At 33.7% G+C, this 24,101-nt stretch overlaps 1 protein-coding gene across 1 annotated transcript in view; it reads left to right on the plus strand.

The window, feature by feature from the left end:
* Positions 1 to 23,335: 23,335 nt before the first annotated feature.
* The window catches only part of LOC145687567 (high affinity cGMP-specific 3',5'-cyclic phosphodiesterase 9A-like), a 37,449-nt gene continuing 36,683 nt past the window's right edge, over positions 23,336 to 24,101 (plus strand). The window contains exon 1 of the mRNA XM_081761032.1: positions 23,336 to 23,407. Coding sequence (XP_081617158.1) covers positions 23,336 to 23,407 — 72 coding nt within the window. The remainder of the gene's footprint in view (positions 23,408 to 24,101) is intronic.

Consider the following 24,101-nt stretch of genomic DNA (forward strand, 5'->3'; position numbering starts at 1 on the left):
GCCGCCCCTGATTGCGAGCCTTAGCATGTTCGAGGTGAACAACTGGAAAACAATAAAATTTTGTTGTGAAATGACTTGATACTAGACCGAAGTAAGATTGTTTTATGTTCGTTTCAGCTATAATGTCAAACGGCTTTCTCGCAACTGAGTCAATTTTCCATTTCTCTGCAGGTAGCTTATTATTATTTTTTTTTTTCAAATCACATTCATTTTTACTGAAATAGATGTGAATAACACTGTTAATAACAGAACTGTATCTACTCATTTTTTCCGAGAAGAACAAGTAGTATAACATGATTTAAAATTTATGATAAATCTTAAAGAAATAGTTATTCTTCTTACAGAATCTGTTACAATTATTAAAGAAAACTCTTGAAGAAATCCCTCCCTGGACAGAATTCCTCGTCTCGAAAGATTAGGCAGAACGAGAATTCCCGTTCTACCTAAAGATAAGATCATTTAAAATATTTTATACAAAGTGCTGGAGGGCCTTTAAGGAGAACGGAAAGACACCATTAAAAATCTTGCTATTTTGAGTTTTAAAAGATTTTGAATTCTTGCTTTTAAGTATCAATAGAATGAAACAACTTACTTTCGACAAGATAAATATTCAAGCAAAGTACGAAACGCAAGATTGAATGGAAACAATATATATAATAAAATAAAATAAAATAAAATAAAAAAAAAAAACAATAATAGTATACGACTTTAATGCAATATTGCACCCAACAGATTTTTTGAACACCCTCCTAAGTTTAAAATTCTGGATAAATCACTGGGGGCCGTTACCACTGATTGAGGTCTTTTATTTCTGGATTGGTAATTAGCAGGGTTGGCTGGTTAAAACCAAGGTGGTTTAAACCAGCTGTTAAAAAAAACTGGCTTAAACCAAAAAAAGGAAAAATGTTTGTAAAAGTGTAGGGATTCGTTAAATATTGATGAACACACATTTGTGGGCTATTACGTTTCACTCCTGTTATTTGTATTATATTCAGATCCAAATTCCCCATTTATTACTCAAAGAGATTATACTGCAAAAGCAACTTTTTTTTATATAAGTTTATGAATGTTTCTTTAGGGATTTTTTATAATTTGTTATTATTGTTATGCAATTACAATCAAAGAAAAAAATCTACATATTTTTTTTTCTTTTTAATAATGTTTACTATTGATAAAATACATCTAAATGCCGTACCTTTGTTGGGGGAGGGCTGTCATACAAACCGCACGAGAGGCGTTTATTGAAATCAGAAGTATCTTTGGTATCTATTTATGTATGAATGGGTGAGAGCCAAAGTGGACTCAAATAATTCGTATCTTTGTTCACTCTTTTTTACTGATATGCAAATTAAGTCTTTGTATTTCTTTAACTTGGACTAATAAAAGTCGTAGTGAACTAACTTGGACTAAATTAGTTCTTCTGTACTCTGCAGTATTTTGAAATTCTCCATATGTAATTCTGTATAATGGTTTCACTTGTGTAACTTTATATTATGTCCTTCTGAAATGGCTCTTGACAATTATTATATTTAACAAGTATGTAAAGATCAGTACAATGTATTTTTATCAGGAGTCCTTCATGAGTGACTCGGTAGACATATCGCATTTGTGGCCAACTAGTCTCGGTTTCGAGTTCAAATGGAGGACAATTTCTCTCAGATGTAACCTGAGAAGCGATTTTGGATTCCGCTTTAACCTTATGTGACCCCTTCCAGCATAACCAGGTTGTTGCATAATAACACCAAGGCATAATTTATTTCTGTCCATATGTGATACATAGAGTAAATACATAGAGCAAATTATTTAAACAAAAAAAAAAACTTGGTTTAAACAAAAAAAAGAGTTTAAAAAACGTTTGTTTTACGGTTTTTCGATAAAAGCCATGGTTTTTGCCAACCCTTGTCATTGGGATTATTTCGTCAAACTTGGAATTTTAAATTCACCTATGGATAAAACAGACATTAATAGAGTCATCTTTGTATACACATTCCTTTGCTTCATGTGAATTACCACAGCGCGGTCTTCACCATTGCACAAAAGTAATTCGATCAAAGCATACTTGTTAAAATTGACTAGTTGGCCGGCCATTACTACTAAACTACTGAAAAAATCAAAATAATCTTTAGTGTAGTACATATAGGTAAAAATGAATTTGAAACTTTTTAAAAAAATGAGGGAGCTATGATACAATAGGCACGACACATTTACCAGCCTTTGTACAATATCTTTCTACACAACATGTTTATTTTTCTTTTCCTCTTATTTAGTATTCACTGTTTCTATTTCTTTTTCACTGTTCTGCCTACACACGCCACAATAAATGTGTGATGCATTTTTTAACAGTACATTTCTCAACATTTGCCTATCACTATTGAATTTACATTAAAATTATTAATGCATTAAAGCTGTTTATGCAAGTCTGATATTCTCTGTATATTTTTTTATCTTCTTACTTTTCTTACTATTCCATAATATTTACTACACTTAAACCACGGACACCTGTTCTAACTGAAGATATATTTCTCTATAGAAATCAACTTGAAACGAAAGCTCACAAACTACCCCATAACCTTTGTTTTCTCCTTTCAATATACCAAAATGTATATTCACAAACTCCTTGTCTCCCATCGTCAAACCAGTTTGTTCTTTGAATATCTTTTAACCAACTGCAGGCCTGGCGTCACTCTTACGGATGGTTTTTTCAGTGCTGGCAGCGTCAGAGAAAGGGAAATATCGATAAAGAGGCCTATTCCTGAGTATCCCAAGGTAAGTAATGATTTATGAAATTAATAAGTAATAATTATCATGTAAAGTACATCAGATGTCTTTAATTTAAACCATTGAAAAGAGTATTATGCCAAAAGGTCATCTCTTCATTGAAGATGAGTAAAGAAGATCAACGATAAGACCATATTAGCACTTTCAATCCTGAATGCTGATGTTTTTTTTTTCGCTACTTTAAAGAGAAAAAGCGTAAGTTGTAAGTGGGAATAGGGGAATCGCTATATATTAAATCTTCAATCAGGTAATTTAGTAAATATGAAATAAAAATGAATGAATTTTGGATTTTTTGCTTTGTGTGTGTGTTTTGTTACTGGTTAATTTATATCGGACTTCCGAAGAGAAACATCACAAGAATTTAATGACCGTGTCTATAGAGACTACTCGCAGTCACGACCCCTCTTTAGTTTTATTTGAAATAGGAAAGGAAAAGTGAGAAACAAGAAGAAAATAGGAGGAAAGAAGGAAAAGGAGAAGAGGAAAAAAGAAAGGAAGAAGGAACTTGAGATGAAGGATTACTGGATAATGATGGAAATATGGTAAAGAAACTTGAATAGTTATTGAAAAGGTGATCCCTACCCGAATTTTATTACTTGAGAATCAATTCTGAAGTGATCCCAAAGAGACACATGTTACCTCATACTATCCTGACCTGGATCCAGGCAACTGCACAAGTGCGAGTTGCCCTGACCCAGCCCAGGTAATGAGAAGTATTAGTTTAATAGTTTGTCTGTTATTTCCAAACATTAAATAATCTTTATCCAGTATCTGAATTTCCACAGTGGAGTCGAACACACATCTGAATTAGCCAAGGAAAAAAAGTCAAAGTGATTTACATATTTTCCACAAATAGAAGTTTTCGAGATTTTTTGAACAGACTGTCGTTATGCGCGCTCATCCTGTTATTTTGGCTTTCCTCCCAGAGCCGATTTAGAATAATTTAGAGTTAGTCATATTTCAAGACCTCGGTGATGCACCAATACACATATTTATCTAGTATTACACACATATTATAAACACTACTGTTGTAAATCAAGATTAAAGGCTACCACATAAAAATAAATTTGTCATTCATTCACGCACACACACATACATACAGGACAATGTAATGACATAGGGGATTCTTTTTAAAAAATGAACTATAATCTAACTACAGTTGGTCAACATTTATTGCATCTATTAAGAATTTAAACATAAAGAAAATATTTATAACATGCAATTGGTTACACATATAAATGTGTCATTCCACATGGAATCTTGGATTACACCAATATTAATTTGATCTTGACAGAAAAATGAGAGAAGGACAAATAAAAAAAAGAATAGTTTAGTTTAAATGTTGATAAAATAAAATGTACATTTGAAAAAATAAAAAAAATCTAGTTACATTCTATAATATTTCGCATGAAAGGAAAAAAAGACTTAAGACGATGGTTAAATGAGTTCATATCTCTTACGAAAGGAAAGGAAAAAACTTAAAAAAGATGATTTAACGAGTTCTTTCTCGTACTTTCAAATGACCTTTTATATCGCTCGTTCGTAAGGCACTCTTTTGGTGTCCATGTATTTAAATTCACTTTATGTCGATATGCACACATGAAATAATATTTATAATTTGTAACACATATTCAGTTCATAGACTTATTTGTTTATCCATTTTCCTAACTCAGAGATTAAGGAAACAAAGTTTTGTCGCTAGTTTCACAGTGACTACGTCACTTTGTTTTCCATTTATTATCCCGTCCATTTACTAGAACCTTGGATCACTACCCCTTGTATCACATTAGGTGCACACAATTATAGTTGTACTCGCACAATATGAAGAAACGAGAATTTTCTAGGTTCAAAGAGGTTTTGCTTTTATATCAAGACCACAACTGCTGAAGTGAAAAACTGTTCATTTTCGAGGATTCGTATATGATGGATGAAACTGAAATGTAATTGCACAGGAGGATTTCAGGTTTATGAACTTGAGGGTAGATTTAATGATAAATTAGGGTTAGGATGACCTGCCTTAATTTCATGCTACATGCAGTTAGTATAATAACAGACGATGTTGATATTTACATATGTTAATTAATCATATTACAAAGATTAAAGAGAATATCTAACATGCGGCGGTATACATTAAATTCACATTTTATATTCGTCGAATATTTCGAAACTATGGCAACCAACGACCGTTTGGGGTAGGTACCAAGACTCTTTAAACATATTTAACTACGTAAATCAACACTATACATTTTACTTTAATATCACATTTATATTCAACACGTATTTATATTTCAACATACATATAATCAATTATCATTTAATCAATAACCCCGATTAATAAAATTTTAAGGTTGCAACACTTCACATGAATATATAAAATAATCCGACTATATAACAAAATTCGACCGCGCATAATGATAAACATTTATATTCTCAAATAATTTTAAAGAGTGGACATTTAAAGTGCAAGGCAGGCACGTAAACACAGAAATTATATATATAAATGACTCTAAAAGTGTTAGTAATCTTTATGGGCCCAAACATCTACACAACATTCACCTCTATGGTAATGAATGGAAACAAAAGTAGAAATAACGAATAATACAACGGAGAATTTCAAATGGATAATGATAAAAGAGATGAAGCAAAAATTGAATCGTATACTGAACTATCGCTCGCTATCGCGGTGGGTCAAATTGTGATGGAAAACGGTTCCTTAATATTTGACAGCAACAAATACCTCCATGAATCGTGTCTCGCAACATCTCAGTCGAAAAATTCAGGTTCAAATCATATATGTTAAATGGTAAAATATTTTTACGTTAAAACTTAAGGGGGGGGGGGAGGTTGAAAACTAAAAAAAAAAGTTCTTAGAGAAAATAGAAGTATAGCTAGGTAAGAGAGACAGCGGCACGCGAAAGGAAACAAGCTAGGACAGTAAAACTACAAACATAAGTGGTTGAATTTAGACATATAACAATCCACAGCCAAATATACTTTTATATGCTGAAATATGTGGCCTACTAAATATGTAGCCTAAGATATATATATATATATATATATCCAAGCCCACAAGCTAGTCTGTTTCCTGAGCTGGATTTCCACAAAGACAGTGGCTTTATGGAAATCCTACTTCGCGCCGTAGGATTCCTTGAGACCTTGGAGACTCTGGCCCTACCGGAAGGTCAGTTTGATCTCTAATTTAGAATTTTTAAATAAAAAAAATATCCAACCCCTCAGAAGCTGACAAGATTTCCGAGTAAAGTATGAAAAAACTTGAATAAAGTCAATAAGTAGACAAAATCTAAGAAAGATTTGCCAAAATTGAAGAAAAATATTAAATAAAATAAATTTTGTACTAATAAGTTGTCTACCAAATTCTTACTAGTAGCTCCCAATCCACAAGATTCGCTACATTTTGAGGTGTCATTTAATTTTAATCGATACCTAGTTTAAAAACTAAGCAAAATGAAAATATTTAGGGGGGGGGTAGGATTTACACATTAGTACGGAAATACGAGATTCTACTGTAATAAATTTACTATATTATTCACTCCTATCCACTTCGTCACCTCTGTGAACAGTAATGAACTTGGCTTAATCAGGTGACGTGGAAAACAAAGTTCAAAGTTGCCGAGTACTATTACATGTGTAAAACTGAACGCGTATATTTAAACTATACTATGTGGGGAAAAACAGTTATTCTGTTCTGTAGTTACATGGAAATTGTTCGAAATCATTTGCCACATAGACATTACTCATGTCATCCGATCAGACTAAACAATTAGTACGCACTATTACGATTGAATGGTAAGCCACGAAGTGCAAATATAATCCATTATTTTCATAAACCACACTCCTTCATACTAAACTCTGACGTAATGGTCAGTGCTCGAAATAATCATCATTACATATGAATAAGCAATATATCGTGACAAAGAATACTACTGGTCACATAACTTTTACAGGTGTCCTCTTATTTAGTCACACTTGCTATAATATATATATATATATCATTACTATTCTTATTCCTTTATATTATTCACATTTATAACGTATGTTCCTTTTTGGACACCCTGCTTGACAATTATGCCCAAGACTGTTCAAAGCAGTCTTATTCTACATATATTAAAATCAAAAACCAATATATAAATTATTGCACACTAATCAATTCGTTGACCCGGGTTCGATTCCCGGCGGGAGCTCATGTGGTTCGGATTCCACGTTAATCAGTAGGTCCACGTCTCATATAGCCTCGCCGATGACGGGACGTTAAACTCAAAATCAACTCAACTCAACTAATCAATACGTAGGAATTCGTATGAGCTAACGCTAGATTATTTCAGTACAAACCACAGTACATTTACACTCCACGGCTTCATATTATTTCATATGCAATGAGAATTCAATATTATTGACTATCCTCTTAATTAAATGTAATTATATTTTGAGAACAACAACAATGCGATCATTCACAGAGCGTAACGAAGAGAGAGAATTTGAAACTGCAGTCTGACGACAGAATAGTGCTATATAGGCAAACTTCGGTTTAAGAATAAACGTCAAGTTTAATTTTATTAATCATTTAATTATGAGACTATATAACGTATTGTGCTTTTCAGAGAAGCTAATTAATAATGTAATTCGTCAGCGTATCTAGTCATATGGACCAGAACTGCGATATATACATCAACAATTACAAAATAAGAGTAAGTTTCGAGTTGACTAAATTCTTCAGTCTCGGAGGAACAAAACACTAGCGGCGAGTAGTTCTTCACCCGACACGAGATGGCGCTGGTAGTATGAAAACAAACGTTGCATTACTAACCACGCATTGTACTCTATTATCGGTTAACTATAAGTAGTATACTATGGAATAACGATACGTAATTACTATAAATTTCCGTTACGGACTAATTTACTTATTTGAATCGACCAAAAGAGATGAATAATCCAACAATACACTGTCCTTAAATAAATTAGTTATACATGCCCACACACAACACACTAAATTACACATACGCATGCTATATCACACATGAACTAAGAAAGCAATATTAACACATATCACTATACATACTAATCCATATTATTACACAACTCAACTGTATGTACACCGAACAAATCACTAATTTCACCACATCGACAATCGGCTCTGTGAACTGGAAAAGGGAACGGAATAATCAGAGCCAAGTAGCCTTTCTATTAGCTAAACCATTTCTTTTTTTTTAAATTTTAAGATTATTTTCAATGCCCCAGGAAGGACATATTGAAACTATTAAATACAAGGAAGGTTCCTTCCCTGAAGGGGAAAAAAATTTAGGAAATTTACTTAGTCCATTATGCGTTGGAAGCTATGATCAATTTAGGAATAAATGAGAGTCTCTGTGCTAACTTACACTGAAATAATAGTAATAAATTCAACCACAAAGAAACCTACACCTACCGTCATATTAAAAAAATCACATATACTACGAACACAGACAAAAGCTATATCAGGACAGGCCTATCGTAACCTAACAGGAAATTTGAAGGATAAAGGGAGTTATTAGGAGAAACACTAATCTTCAAAACTGTTTAAAAGATCACTTAAAAAGAACCGGAAAATCGATGCACTTCACTCTGAATCCTGTCCATTGCTATCTGTATTCTCAAATATGACGTCTGCTGAATCGAATTCCTTATTTTAGATTTTCTGGCTGTTTTCACTGCAGAGTTCTAACTGTTCAAGACGCCTTTATGCTTCCAACGAGTTTATTTAACTAATTTGTACATTATTACCTGATTTCTGGTTAGTTTTCCTGTCAAAATCTCAATTTACCAGGTGCAGGATTGATATAGTCCTACGTCAAGCGTGTCTGAAGCAGAATAAGGTGAAGGCGCGCCTTAATACTAAGGTGGAAAATATAGTTCAAATCAGAGCAAAGAATTTTGGCGGCGAAAATTGCAAAGCGAATGAAAAATAGTAAAAAATGGATGAAACCGGATTTTGGAACGATATGGGCATCTCAGAGGAACGAAGGGGGTCTAAATTATTCTGACAAATATCAGATTGGTGGACATTGGATTTCAGAAATTTCTGTCCAATTGCTGACCTATGTCTTTGTATCGCATTAAGATCTATAATTTCAATAATCATCGATTTGAAATGCCCATATGGAGAGTTTAAAATGAAATAATATATAAATAAAAAAAAAATTATTCCTCGAAATATAATTCTTCCTAGATTATTCCGAAGCTCCCACATTAATTTTGGTTTGAGTAAAGAACAAATGAATTTAATACATAAACCGACAATTATGTGTTAAAATTTTCAATGCACGGTATGTTCGGAAAGTATTGGTTCCCTCCCCCCCCCAAAAAAAATATATTACCTTGACTGTAATGGCACATTACAACTTCACTTACGAATGTAAATATATATTTTGTACTAAGACAGTTTTACTTTTTTTTTTTAATACTAATAAGTGAATAATATATAGTAGCGATATTCCGAAATGGGGATGCCAAAGTCAGTCATTGGTGCGAGTCGAAACAATACTATTGAATTGCCAAAACAAGGCTATACCGAGGGAAAATATAAGGAATTCTTAACACTGAAAAAAAAAAAAGACATTTAAGACAATTTTAGGTTCCTCTTACAAGAATTGTTGATTTTGAGACTTTTTTCCCTCCTTCTCTATTTTTCTGATTATGGCCTTGTATCAAAATATATGTTTACAAGTTCTCCATTTAAAATTAATTTTACTTCAAGTCATAAAATGTAAGTATTAACTGGTTGGTTTTATTTGGAGTTCAGCGTTTCGTTGAGCACCGAGACTATATTCGACGTTGACCTACAACTTAACGTAGGACCCAAACCACATGAACTCTCACCGGGAATCGAACTCGAGCCTTCCGCGCCAAAGTCTCATTTGGTAACCGTATTGCAAAAAGAGAGGTTCATATAAGGCATGAAAAGTACACTAAATAAATTCATATCTAATTACATGTGATTAGTGGCGTACGTAAGGAGTTTCTAGGTTTTAACATCCCATTGAAAAGAGATTATGGAGAGATAAACATTTACATATTAACATATGTATACAAGAGTATCCTGAAAGAGTGTTAATTGAACTTTAACCTCCTTCGATGAAATTCTGCCCACGGCACTGGGGTGTTAACGTCTGATGGAAAGAGAACAACGGTCCCAAATTGCTGTAAACATTCAAATTACATATTCTCGTAACTACATTACACAAAATGTCTTCAGAAGTTACAACACTGAATTTCAGTATTTGAAATATTGTAACTATTATCAAAGTGCGATAAGACAGTAATGCAATTTTTAATTTAGCATCCCACGGTTATGCTCTTTAGGCTAAAGAAGACGGGTATATATTGAAAGAAAGTGACTATAAAACAACTGAAGGGAAAATATTGGAGGAAATGGAATAACACTGAAAACAACTGTTGTGCAGAAACTCAGTAGCCTGAAATCGAACGTTATCCCTCGCACCAGGGGTGAGCACCAACATATAAACTTCTCTTCTATTTTATTCGTTACACAAGAAGAAAACACACTATTATACTTATTTTAATTATGTATGAGACGCCTAAGGTTCCACCAATTCGAATTAGTGTAAGACAGTAATCCTCAATTTCAGATTTTATATTTTCTTTAGGACAATGGTTATTATGTCGGCTGCAATCTGAACAATGGCAGCTCCTACAAACCTATCCCGGCTAAACTCAGTTCTCAACTTCTTCCTGGCAATAGTACGTTTGAGAGTACCTCGCACACGGGCGATGGCAAAGCACGAACTCTTACGAACACTCAATATTCAACTAGCTGTCACTCGTCATAAAATCAGTGATCTCAAATGTCTCTACAAACTCACTCATGGCCAGTAAAGATCCGAAACGTTACTCTCAGAATTGTATTTCCGAATTCCATTCACACAAACTTGTTTTACACATCTTTTTTTTTTTTTTTTTTTTTTCATTTTATACGACCTAGACTGTCAATAGTTCAACGCTCTGTGTTCTACACGTTTCCTAAGTTATACATGAAATATCACATACATCCGTATATTTATTTAATTGTGAAACTGCATATAACTCTGCACTACGACACCATTTTAGTGGATAAACTCTAGTCACTTATTGTCAACCTTTCTTGTTATTACTTGATATTGTTATTTACTACTACTACTACTACTACTACTATTATTATTATTATTATTATTATTATTATTATTATTATTATTATTATTATTATTATTATTATTATTATTATTATTATCTTTATTTATATAGAGAAGTCCAAGGGCTTCCCTGGGCCAATATTTTGTTGAATCAAGATATTGATATTGTTGCTCAAAATGTTAGCGATGCTATATTGCAATCAATTAGGAATAATGTTCAATTAGCAACTAAATCAATTTCTAACTATCCGAGATGGTATTATCGTAATTTAATTTATTTGCTTAATGAAAAGAATAATGCTCATAAGAAGCATAAAAGAACACAATCTGTATCGTTCTAATTTTTACAAGCAACTTTTTATTGATAAAACTAAATATTATAGTAAAATTGAGAAAATCTTATAAAATAATCCTAAAAGATTTTGGAAATACACGGAAAATGAAATTAATGCTAAAGAGGGTCATAAGGCAGTATTAGTTAACGAGGAATTGGTATCTGATTTTCCACTGTTATCTGAGGCTATGACCAAGCAATTTGAAGCAGTTTATCATAAAGATGATGTTAATATAAGTGATAGTAATGATACTTCTATGACCAATTAATTTTGTAGTGATCAAATATCATTTAACACTAAACAGGTACTTGATGTTATCAAGAAACTGAATGTTAAAGCTTCTGTAGGTCTTGATCAAATTCCAATTTTTATAATTAAAGGTATATTTGAAATAATTGCTCCAATCTTAACATCATTATTTAATTGGAGTTTAGCATCTCATTTCTATCCAAATGTATGGAAAACTGTTGCTGCAACTCCAATTCCTAAAACTGATGGAAGGACTGTAACTGACTATAGATCTATCTCTATTCTTGATGTAATACCTCAAATGTTTGATCAACTTATTTATAACTATCTTTGTAGTTCCGTTCAACATTGCATTATTCCTGAACAGTATGGATTTATGGAAGGCAAATCTACGGTATTAAACCTGAACAAGATTTTGACATTGGCTTCTCCTGTTGTTCATAATCGTGGTCAAGCCGATACAGTCTATTTTGATTTTGCTAAAGCTTTCGACAATATATTTTATTATATTCTTCTTAAGAAACTTCACTACCTTGAACTTCCTAAATCTTTGATACTTTGGTTTGCTTCCTACTTGTTTGGTCGTAGATTTGTGGTCAGATATATGAGTTCTAAATCATATGTGTACAATATTTCTTCGGGTGTTCCTCAATGATTCAATCTGGGTCCTCTTTTGTTTATAACATATATAAACATGATATTGGTAAATCTTTGAATTGTCCCTTTCTATTGTATGCTGATGATTTGAAGATTTTTTCTAAAATAGTAAATTGTCAGGATCACTTGAAATTACAAGCTGATATTAATTCAATTCACCAATGGTCCATTCAGAATGCACTACCTCTGATCATGATTAAAACCAAAATTATATCGTTTTCTTGGAAAACGAATGTATCCTTTTTCGCATATTTAATAAATCATCATACAAGTTGTTTCAACTAATAAGGATTTAAGTGTTATGATGGACCGTAAGCTATTATTTGATCAACATATTTCTACTATGATATCTAAAGCCACAAGAAATCTTGGGCTTATTAAATGGGTTGCTAAGGACTGTAAAGATATTGTAACCTGTAAAATCTTATACTGTGCCTATGTTCGATCTCATTTGGAACATACAACTTTAATATAAAACCGAAATCTTGCTAGTATTGCCCAAGTTCTTGAGTCAATTCAAAACTCTTTTTTAGCCTAATTTAGATTTAAATTTAGAATGAACGAGATAACTATTTGGGAGATTCTTGCTAGGCTTGATTTGCTCTCTCTTGATTTTAGAAGAAGAAATTTGAGGCAAATCAGGCTCATTCATAATGTAATACATGCCAGGGTGAACCTATGTGAACATCTGTTTATTAGAGTTTCTTCTCACAATCGTAAGGACTATCGATCTATCTTGTCTAATGACAAATTAATTGGTACTCCACTACTAAATAATGTAGAGAATATAAACAAAAAATCTCTAAAAATTGACCTATTTAATATAAATTTTGCTTTACTTAAAAAACAATATTTAGAATGTATTGTCAAGTAAATATATAAATTTGCCATTGTGTTGTCTAGTTGTCTAGTTGCCGAGAAACATTATACAACGTTCTTACAGAGCTTGGAATACCGAGAAAGCTAATTAGATTAATTAAGATATGTTTAAGTGAATCCCAAAGTAAAGTCCGGGTAGGAAAATTTTTGTCCACAAGCTTCCACGTCGAAAATGGCCTGAAACAAGGAGATGCGTTGTCGCCATTATTATTTAACTTTGTGCTGGAATACGCCATAAGGAAAATCAAAGATAGCAACCAGGGCCTAGAGTTGAACGGCATTCACCAGGTTATGGCATATGCTGATGATGTAAATTTAATAGGGGATGATAGGAGAACAGTAGAAATAAATGCAGAGATATTATTAAACGCTTGCAGGGACATGGGTTTAGAAGTAAATGCAGAGAAAACTAAATACATGGAAGTGCGTCGGGACCGTAATATGGCAAATTGTGGAGGCGTTAAAATATTAAATAATACTTTTGATAAAGTGGATACTTTCAAATATTTAGGATCAATATTAACAGACGAAAATCATATTCACGAAGAAATTAAATATCGACTAAAAGCAGGGAATTCGTGTTACTATTCGGTTCAAAATCTCTTGTCGTCGCGAATTCTGTCGAGGAATTTGAAGCTTAAAATATATAAAACGATAATCATGCCTGTTGTTCTGTATGGTTGCGAAACATGGTCGCTTACTCTGAGGGAAGAACATAGACTGAAAGTATTTGAGAACAGGATCCTGAGAAGAATATTCGGACCCAAGAGGAACGAGAATGGGGAATGGCGGAAGCTTCATAACGAGGAACTACATAGTTTATACGGTTTACCCAACATTGTTAGGATCGTCAAGTCTAGGAGGCTTAGGTGGGCAGGTCATGTAGCTAGAATGGAAGAAAGTAAAAACGCTTTCAAAGTATTGACTGGTAGACCCATAGGAAAACGACCATTAGGAAGACCTAGGCGCAGATGGGAGGATAATATTAAGATGGATCTCGCAGAGATAGGAATACAAAGTAGAAACTGGATCCAATTAGCTAAGGATAGAAGTCAGTGGAGAGCTTTTGTGAACGCGGCACTGAACCTCCGGGTTCCATAGGCCATAGAGTTAGTTAGTTAGTTGTCTAGTATATTGTCTGTTAAATTCTAATTGTCTTTTGTTTGAAGTATGTTTATTTTTATTTAATCATGTTCCTTTGTTATATTTTATTATGAAATCTTTGTTTAATTTTATTAGTGTTTACTATATTTTACTTTTGTTATATATTTCATTACAGTTTTCAATTAACGTAATAGATATATGATTGGCACAATGTTGAAAGTTTACTTTGAAATCAAAGCGTTGATTATTTATATGTAAAGTCTGTGAATGACATATAGTATTGTACCTGTTTGCATTATTTTGATGTACTATTATTTCTAATGTGTTTATTTTGTTTTATTTTGTACTCTGATGTAATCCTTCATTGTATTTTGTTTGAATATTCGTGACCAATTATGGCTTAGGCTGTGGTCACTACTATCAATAAATTCAAATTCAAATTCAAAATTATTATTATTATTATTATTATTATTATTATTATTATTATTATTATTATTATTATTATTATTATTATTATTATTATTATCTTATGTTATCATCTCTTAGACTTGTTAGACATTCCAGTGTAAATTGGCGTTCACCTGTATCTCTAATTATGTTTTATAAATAAATAAATAAATAAATAAATCATTTAGAACATTCGGGGATTTTCCTTTAAATACAGAGGAAAGAGTATTCTTAACAAGCGAAAGATTCGCTTGTAATGTATGTTTCTATGCTTCATGCTCTACAGTTTTCTTTACAAAATTAATCAAATCAGAAACACCAGTCTGATTCCTTTTCCCCCAAAAGCCAAAACATTCTATAATAACACGAAGACTGAAATGTTCATGAGTGTTTACTTGTCGTTTTTACGTAGAACTTTGGGATAGGTCGTCTCCATTTCAGAATAACAATGCTCGTTAAGTCAACCGAGTACTAGAGTTGTTGCTAATAGTTCCAAAATTTTGTGTTGTGCACTATTTGCGCTGTTACCACTTGCTAAAATATTTACATAGAAATAAGATTATGTTACCTTGTTGAAGCCGAACACATTTCAGATATTGGTCTTTTACTTACACGTTCTTCACAGTAGATTAAAACAATTTTTAAAAAAATCACTTAACAAGAAAAACGTAACACAAATATCAAATATACAGAACTAAATATATCGCCAATTCTAGTCCTCCTATAATCAGTGTTGCTAATCAAAAGCAGAAACATAGTAGAGTAATTGAGGGTATACATATAATGCATCTGCGATGAAGATTAACAGTTCGTCCTTCAGTATAACGTGAAACTACTCTTTTTTCTATAATTTAGTAAGGAGTATGCTTCAGAAAGGCATTGAACTGGTCATTTCTGTTTTCTTGTCGTTACTGCTCCTAGGTTATGTACAGAAGTTCACTTTAGTTCAAAATACTTAGAGTTAGTAATGTTAATATATGCCAGCATCTATTGACGGCAAACATAAGGTTATATTGGACGAGAAGAAGTAGGAAAATAAGAATTTGTAGATGAGCATTCTTATCCTCGCAGAAAACTTTTGCAAGAAACTCCAATACTTGCAGCAGCTCTTGGATGCCCGAATAACCTGGCGTGTCGCAAGAAGTAAGTAAGAAAACATGCATCTGAGCGACGCACATGTACAGTGCATGCGTTTGTCTGGTAAACATCCATCAACAAAAAATGTTAAATCATTTAGAGAAAGTTGGCTACAAAAAGCATCTCGACGTTAGGGTGCCACATGATCTGACTCAAAAACATTTACTCGATCGAATTTCTATTTGCGAATCACTACTGAAACGTAAAGAACTCGAGATACTTTTGAAAAGGTTAATCAGAAATTGTGAAAAAGTGGATAACTTACAAAAACAATGTGCAAGACAAATCGTGGACGAAGCGAGAAGCTCCACAGTATTTGGTAAAGCTCACATTGACGCTCAGGAAGGTTATGTTGTGCATTTGACACGATTGGAAGGCTACTGCTACCGGACAAACTGATATACTTAGACCTGTGCTGTCGATAATTAGCGCAAGTGCACCTAGGAATTCAAAGTAAGTGGCCGGAACTGATACACAGAAAGAGTGTCGTATACTGTTCTGTAAACGCCAGACCACATACATTTTTAACGATTCGTCAGAAATTGAGAGAATTTGTCTAGGGTGTTTAAATGGATTCACCGTATAGCTTGGACCTGACACTATAAGGATATTATTTATTTTGGTCTCTGCAGATTTGCTTGATTGGTGTTAAGTTAGTTTTAAAAACAAGCCTGTGGATACCACATGTCACAAGATTTTGACCAGAGACCACAGAAGTACAATGAAGACATAATTATGGTGATGCAGAAGAAATGGCAGAATGTCACCGAACAAATATGTGTCATTTTTAAATCACGATAAATGTATTCTCAATTTTGACCTCCAAAGTCTCAGTATTTTTAAAGACGATCTGATAGTAGGTCAAATTCTAGTACCATGTTAAATTTGATCCCGATCGGATAAGCTCAGTGTATGGGTTTTTGTTTTCGAAAATATAACGAAAAATTTTGAGCGAAAATACCTTGGGAGACGTAGGCCTGTACAACGCGATATTTCAAACGCTTTGTATAGGAGGTTAGTGCCTAGCACTATGCCAATTTTGATCCCGATCAGATGACTCACATTTATATATATATATATACAGTGGCGTATTTACGATTTTGTTTCGGGAGGGGCTTTGCTAACTTTCCGGGGGGCTTTGCCTGGAAATGTGAAAATTCTGCAAGATATTTCATTTACTTTACTATACTAAGATTCCGGGGGGGGGGGGCTTAAGCACGGAAGCCACCCCCTAAATACGCCACTGTATATATATATATTTCATTCGCTCAGCCGCGTTACTGTCAGCCGGTGCCTTGAGCATTCAAAACCGGCGAAGTATCATCATTGCGAATGATTTCTCTTTCGGGTTTATTTATTTCACAATTTTGAAGAAGGAAAGGGAAGGGGAAAAGGACGTGAAACCAAAACAAGGGATTGGACAAAAAATAAAAGATAAAACGAACAAAAAAAAAAAAAAACAAATATAACTAAACTTAATATTTGCTTAACTCTACTCTCATTTCTAGTCTTGTGAGATTTTGTGTGTTTTTTGTTTTATTGAGTTTTAGTTTGTTACGTGTGTGTTGTTTTGTATGTCGTATGTTTTGTGTTTTCGTGTTTACCTATTGGTCATCTTCTTCTTTCTTCTTTTCTTCAGGTTTTCACTCTGTATGTTTGGTTTCTCTGGTTTCTGCCTGCATTTCTCTCCTGTGTGTTCCATTTCACATTTGCACTAATTACATTGGCTTTTCACCTGTATATTTTACCTCTTTTCACTATTCTACATCAACACTACACTACACTCACTACAGATATTGACACTGACTGCTTTTGATGAAATCACTAACCTTCACCAACTAGTACTTACACTATGAAACACACACACACACTACACTTACTTTTATCTAAATTTTCACATTTTCGAAACTTTTAATTTTCTTACTTCTATATAAGCGTTTCCTGTTACTTTTGCTTTGATGCTTTAGTGTTCTCAGTTGCGCATCAATGCCAGTTTCCACCCATATGTGCTGGCTTGAGGTCCAGGGCCCACTCAGAGCACTTAGTGCAGGCCCTGGTCCGTTTTATCCTCCGGCGGGCACGCCCGGGATGGGCCGTCCTATTGGCGAAAGTTGCTCTATGTTTTCTCTCTGAGACACTATCCTCGCTTCACCTCTGCTCATGCACTCACGCAACATTCACTCTTGCACCGGAGTTATTTTCCAAACCGAGAGGCTGGAGGTGCAGCACGCATTCTGGTCCTCGGCGAAAGCACGGTAATCCAGTGCTTGGGTTCCAGGAGTCTTTTCTCCGGTCCGAGGACTTCTTTACACATTCTTCCACTTGCACTCATCCTTCTATTCTTCTTCTGTAAGTTTTTCGTCTTAGTTCGGAGTATTCATTTGTCAAATTTTCCAGTTTTTTGCAGTCTTCCTCTACTTCTATTATTTCTTTCAGCGGTTTTTCTCTTATTTGAGTTCTTAGTTCTAAAATTTCTTCTAATAATGGACACCACCTAACATGGTGCTCAGGAGTTTTTTCTTCTCCGCATTCACACATTGGGCTGGGTCTTAACTTGATTCTATGGAGGTGTTGTTCGTATGGTCCATGGCCTGATATATAATGAACCAATCCATATGTTGGATTTAAGTGATTTATTTTTAGTCTGTCGACGATGCTAGGAAAGCTTCTATATAATCGTTGCGCTCCACTGTATTCCTGCCATTCTTTATCCCATAGTTGTATTATGTTGTCATTAATTTCTTTCTCATCTTTTAGATCCCTGTTAAAAATTTCTCTAATTTTCTTTTTCTCTTCTTTTCTTAACCAGTAATTAGTTGCCCTTTGCAATAACACATAGTTCATTGGTTGGATACCCAGGATTATACAGAGTGCGCTATGCGAAGCAGTGTTAAAAGCTCCAGACATTCTGATTAATAGGTTTCTTTGTGGTCTACTGATTTGATTTTTGTAGGTCTTATTTCTTAATAGTCTATCAATCCAAAACGCTGGATGCGTACGCTATGGTAGCTGACAAAATAGTTTCTTGGTATAGCCTTAGTATTTTTAATGGTAGCCTGTATCTGTTTCTTGCAATAATGGTCAATTTATTCGCTACACTGTTTCCCCTTTTCACTATATATTTCAAATGTTCATCAAATTTTAGTCTATCGTCTACCATTATGCCAAGGTATTTTATGCTTTGCACTCGTTCTACTCCTACTCCATTTAATTTTATAGTCGGATTTCTTTGTAGTTTTGTGCCGAAAATTAGATATTTGGTTTTCTTTGATGATATCCTTAATTTACTCTCCATACTCCATTCTTCAAGTGTTTCTGTTATTTTTTTAAAACTTTTTCTTCTAATTTCCTTCGGCTGTTTCCTGATGTTGTTATTACGACGTCATCGGCGAATGCCACTATTTTATCGACTTCTTGCTTTTTGTTTATTTTTTCCAAGCATGGTTGTAATTCTATGTCCCATAGTAGGGGTCCTAATACTGATCCTTGCGGGCATCCTTTCTCTGTTTTAATTACTATGTCGCCCTCTTCATTGGGTATTATTATTTTTCTGTTTTCTAGATAGTTTCTTATGAAATTCAGTAAGTATTCTGGCATTTCCAGTTTTTTTAAATTTTCAATCAAGGATGGAAACCATAAATTATCAAATGCTCCTTCGATGTCAATGAAGAGCGCTAATACATATTTCTTTTCGTATATCTTTTCTTTGATATCATCTAGAAGAGTATTTATGGCGTCTTCTGTTGATTTTCCTACTCTGAATCCAAATTGTAGTTTGTCTTCAGTTACGTTTCTGTATTTTTGAATTCTGTTTAATGTTACTCTCTCAAAAATTTTTGATATATTTTTAATAAGCATATAGATCTATATGAGTTCACTTAGGATGGATCCCTTTCTGGTCCTTTTGAGAGAATAATTAATTTTGATGCTTTCCACGGCTCTGGAATTTCTTGTTTCTTTAGGTAGGGGACCCATAAATCTTTAGTCTTCTTGTATATTTCGTTTTTGATGCCATCTACCCCCGGAGATTTCTTGTTTTTAAGTTTTCTAAAGATCTTTTCTATTTCTTCGTTAGTGACTTTGTCCGATTCTGGTACAGTTCCTGTATGTTGTTCACCCATTTTGTTTCTTAGTACTGTGTTTCTTTCTGTGTCGTTATTGTTTTCATCTCTGGGAAAAAATTTATTCGCTAAAACTTTTAGAGTTTCTTCTCTGTTTGAGGTGTATGATCCATCTAATTTCTTGACTGTATTTAATACTAATGGCTTTATTTTTTTGTGTTATGAGTTTGTATGGAACACCCCATGGATCTATTTCAATATTTTTCTTGAGGTAAAGATCCCAACTTCTTTTCTTAGCCTCTAATATTGCTTCCTTATATTTATTCTTTGCGTTTCTATATTTTTCTAATCTTCTTTCCTTTAGTATTTTGTTATAAGTTGCTTGATAACTTTTCCGGGCTGACGTTGCAAGTCTTTTTAATCTTTGTAGTTTAGGTATCCAAAAGTCTTCATATACTCTTCTTTCTTGACTTTCCGGAGTAGCCTCTTTTAAAGCTTTTTTTGTTGCTTGTTCAATTTCGTTCCTCTGCCATATTATCTCTTGAATTTTGTCTATGAAGTCACGTGTTTCTAAGCTGTATTGGAAATACGCATTTATTAGCCAGAATTTCATGTTTCCACACTTAACTTCAGCTGTTGTTATCCAATTGTTACTATATTGGGTTAGTTTAAGTACTTCAATTTCTCTATTCATGAAAACTATAACTGTTTTAGGTTCCTGTCCTCCGTACATTATTTTTGAGCTTGCTGGAAAGGTTGTTAATTTCCCTTTTAGTAAATATGGTTCTTGTATTGCTACGATATCAATCTTTTGGATTTCTATTAGTCTTCTAAGTTCCATTGTGGCTATTTTACTTCCTTGTGCGTTATTCTGCATAATTTTCAAATACTTCTGATTTTCATCCATATCTCGTATATATGTAGGCATCCGTTCCTGATTTCGTTGGGTCGAAGTATACTCTACCATGCGCACGCACCAGTTGTTTGTAAACATTTTCTAGCGTCCAGTATATCCCTCGTCTCTCAAACACCTCATCCACTAGATCAAGTAACACCCATCCGTTTGCTAAGAGATCATAAATTCGCAGTTCAATTCTATCGGCTTCCTCCAAGGTTCGAAATGTTATAGTTCTTCCATTTATATGAATATCTCTTACTATCTGTCTTAGTGCAGTCATTAGGATTTGTTTTTCTTTCAATTTTGCTAGCCTATACATATGGTTTACATTTTCGTATAATTGTACATTATTTATTAAAATTTCTTCATTTAATGGTTTTACTGGAGTATTTTCTGTACTTGAAACTTCCGGATCTTGGATTTGTTGAATATGTTCTTCTTGAATTGGGAAAAGATATTTTTCTTCACCGTGGACAAATGATTCATTAATGTTCGGGGTCTGTTGCATACATTTATAATTCTCTTCGTTAAATTTCTTTTTCCTATTCTTTTTTTCTATTTTCTAGAATCGTTTCTAGTTCTCCTTTTTCCTTGTCGTTTTTTGTTAACTTCTCCGTTTCGTTTTCTTCAGTTTTTATTTTCGATTTTTCATTTTCTTTTGTATCGTATGTTTGTGTTTCTTTATCTCTCTTTTCTTTAAGTAGTTGTCTTTTTCTTTCTAGAAAATTTTCCAATCTTTGTTTGTCCCTACGTTTCTTACTTGGGCTTTTTCTCTTTGTATTTGCTAATTCTTTCTTTTTACTCTCCATAGTTTATTTTAGAAATTATCCTTTCTCTGGCTACCTTGTATGAGACACTTTCTCCCGTTTGTGGGTTTTGACATACTTTGTGTCTTAGTTTACATGGTATACATATCTTTTTCCTTTGTCTTCACATTCGTCGCTTTTATGTTGCAATGAGCCACAATATCTGCATCTCACTTTTTCCTTATTGTCGCAATATTTCGTAACGTGACCGAATTCTTGGCAAATTGACCGAAGAAAAACATTGAGGAACGACCAGGAAATCGTTTATTCTATGTGCCTCATAATCGATGTAGACTTTTTCTCTTTCCACTAACAGTTTCCTCATCTTCGATTCAACTTCTATCACTAAGTGGCATTGTTTTTCTTGTTTCTTTCCTGCTCGAAACCTTGCTTTACTCTTTTTGGCCTCTTCCATCTCGTTTTCATCGAAATTCTGTTCGATAAAAGCTTGGAGTAGTTCTTCATCCTTTAATTCAGACGGTACCCCATACATGATCATCAGCGGGTTTTTCTTCTTAGTTTCTTCACACTTAAAGTTTTTCCTTATTTCTTCTTTAGCCATTATTTTCCTAATGTCTTCTTTCGTTGCGGTTTCAAGTACTACCATATCTCTGGTAGTTCTTAAACCAGTTATCTTTAATTTCTCTTTTCGTGGATCAATAACTCCTGTTAATCTTTCCGCTGTTTGCTTTGATATGTCTCCTTGATTCGGTTTTATTATCAATGCCTGTTTTGTTTTTGCTTGCATTTCCTGTATCTTCAGTTCTTTTTCAGTAGGTTTTCTTTTTTTAATTACGTCTGTCCATAGTTGTTGTTTGTCGTCGGTTTCCGTTTTTTTCTGTTCTTTCATGTCTTTTTTCAATCTTTTTGGTTAGCGTTTGTATTTCATGTATAACTATGTCTGCGTCGGTCTTCTGTGTGTCTGTTAATTCTTCGATTTTATCCCTATATATGTTTGTTTGTTGTTCCCATGTTATCTCTGCTCGTCCGAAAGCTTGTTGTGTATTTATTAGTTCTTCTTTTTTTTCTTCAAGTTTTTTTTGTTAGGTATTTATGTTCATCTTCTAATTTATTTAACTTCCTTGTTTTTTCTTGTAGTTGCTTTTTTAGTTCATTTCTGTTTTCTGCGAGTTCTTGAATTTCAGTTTCCAGTCTTTTATACTGCCTGTCTCTGTCATTCTTAATTTCTGCTTTTTCCTGTTTTAGCTCCTCTATTTCCTTTTCTAATTTCACGTTTATTTGCCGTAACTCTTCCATTTGTTTTTTCTCTTCAATGCGGCTGCCTTTCTGGCCTGACATCATTTCCATTTCTGTTATTAGTTTTTCTTTCTGGAGGTGGTTGTATTTCTCCTGAAGTGTACTATTAATTTTCTCCATTTGGTCTAGTTGTCCTAAAATCTATGCCCTGTCCTTAACAAATACTATGGCCCTCTTTTTTTAGTTTCTCAAGGTGGGATCTTCCTATCTTTTTCCAATTTAAGAGATTTTCTATGTAATTCATTTCTTGCTCCAATTGCCCCATTGTGTCGAATCCTGTATCTTCCAAGGTGTGTTTCTTAGTTGATTGTTCTGATGTTGTGGATTCTTCTCTCGCTATTTTTCTTTGTTCTGTTTCTTTCGTCCGAGTTTGACGTACTGTAGGATTTATTGGTGACTGGTCTCTAGCTGGCGTCCCTAGAGGGGAACGATACATCGCCATTTTTTTTTTTCGTATTATGCGTTTATGTTTAAGTTTAAATCAGTAAAATTATAAATACTATTACACTTAGAGTTTATTCCGATAGGCAAAAGTTTTTAGTTTATGGGCCGATTTGCACAAAACCCTGTAGGGACACTTTTGGACACCCTTCCCGATCGGTGGGATCCGAGAGGGGTAAGGTTCCTGGGGAGGGGGGGTCACCGATATTCTTCCGAAAATGGGGTCAAAAGTCAAGACCTATTCCATTTTCGGTCGAATATAGTTCAGAAAGGGGAGGGGGAGGACATGGGAGGGAATGAAGGGTTGAGAGCCCACTTCCATATATATATATATATATATATATATATATATATGGGTTTTGTTTTCGAAACTATACCGCAAAATTTGACCGCCAATAACTCGGCAACCGTAAACCTGCACAATGCAATTATTCAAATGCTTACATAGAACGTTAAGTTCTATCACTATGCCAAGTTTCATTCTGTTTGGCTGAATTTCTACGATATATACTGTCATTGGTTTTCAGGAGAAAATAAAATGAACTGCGAAAATGATGAAAATACTAAAGAATGTACACCATAAGAACTCCAATAACGCGCTAAACTGTGCTCTTTTTATTAATATTAATATTAAAAGAATATAAAATAGAGGGGGAGGGGCACGATAACATGAACAATTAGGAATATGGGAAACGAACAGTTGTGAAGGAGAAGATCAGGGATAAGGTTCCCATTGCTTTCTGTGGAAAATGAAAGACTCTGGGGCAATAGATTTGAGAATACTCATGCAAATGATGTTATCAATATACCATTATGATAAAGTGTTCTAGTATGTAATCTTTATAAATTATTTACCAGTAAATACGTAG

This window comes from Thermobia domestica, chromosome 6, assembly GCF_964235325.1.
Source record: "Thermobia domestica chromosome 6, izTheDome1.hap1.1, whole genome shotgun sequence".
Classification (NCBI taxonomy): Eukaryota; Metazoa; Arthropoda; class Insecta; order Zygentoma; family Lepismatidae; genus Thermobia; species Thermobia domestica.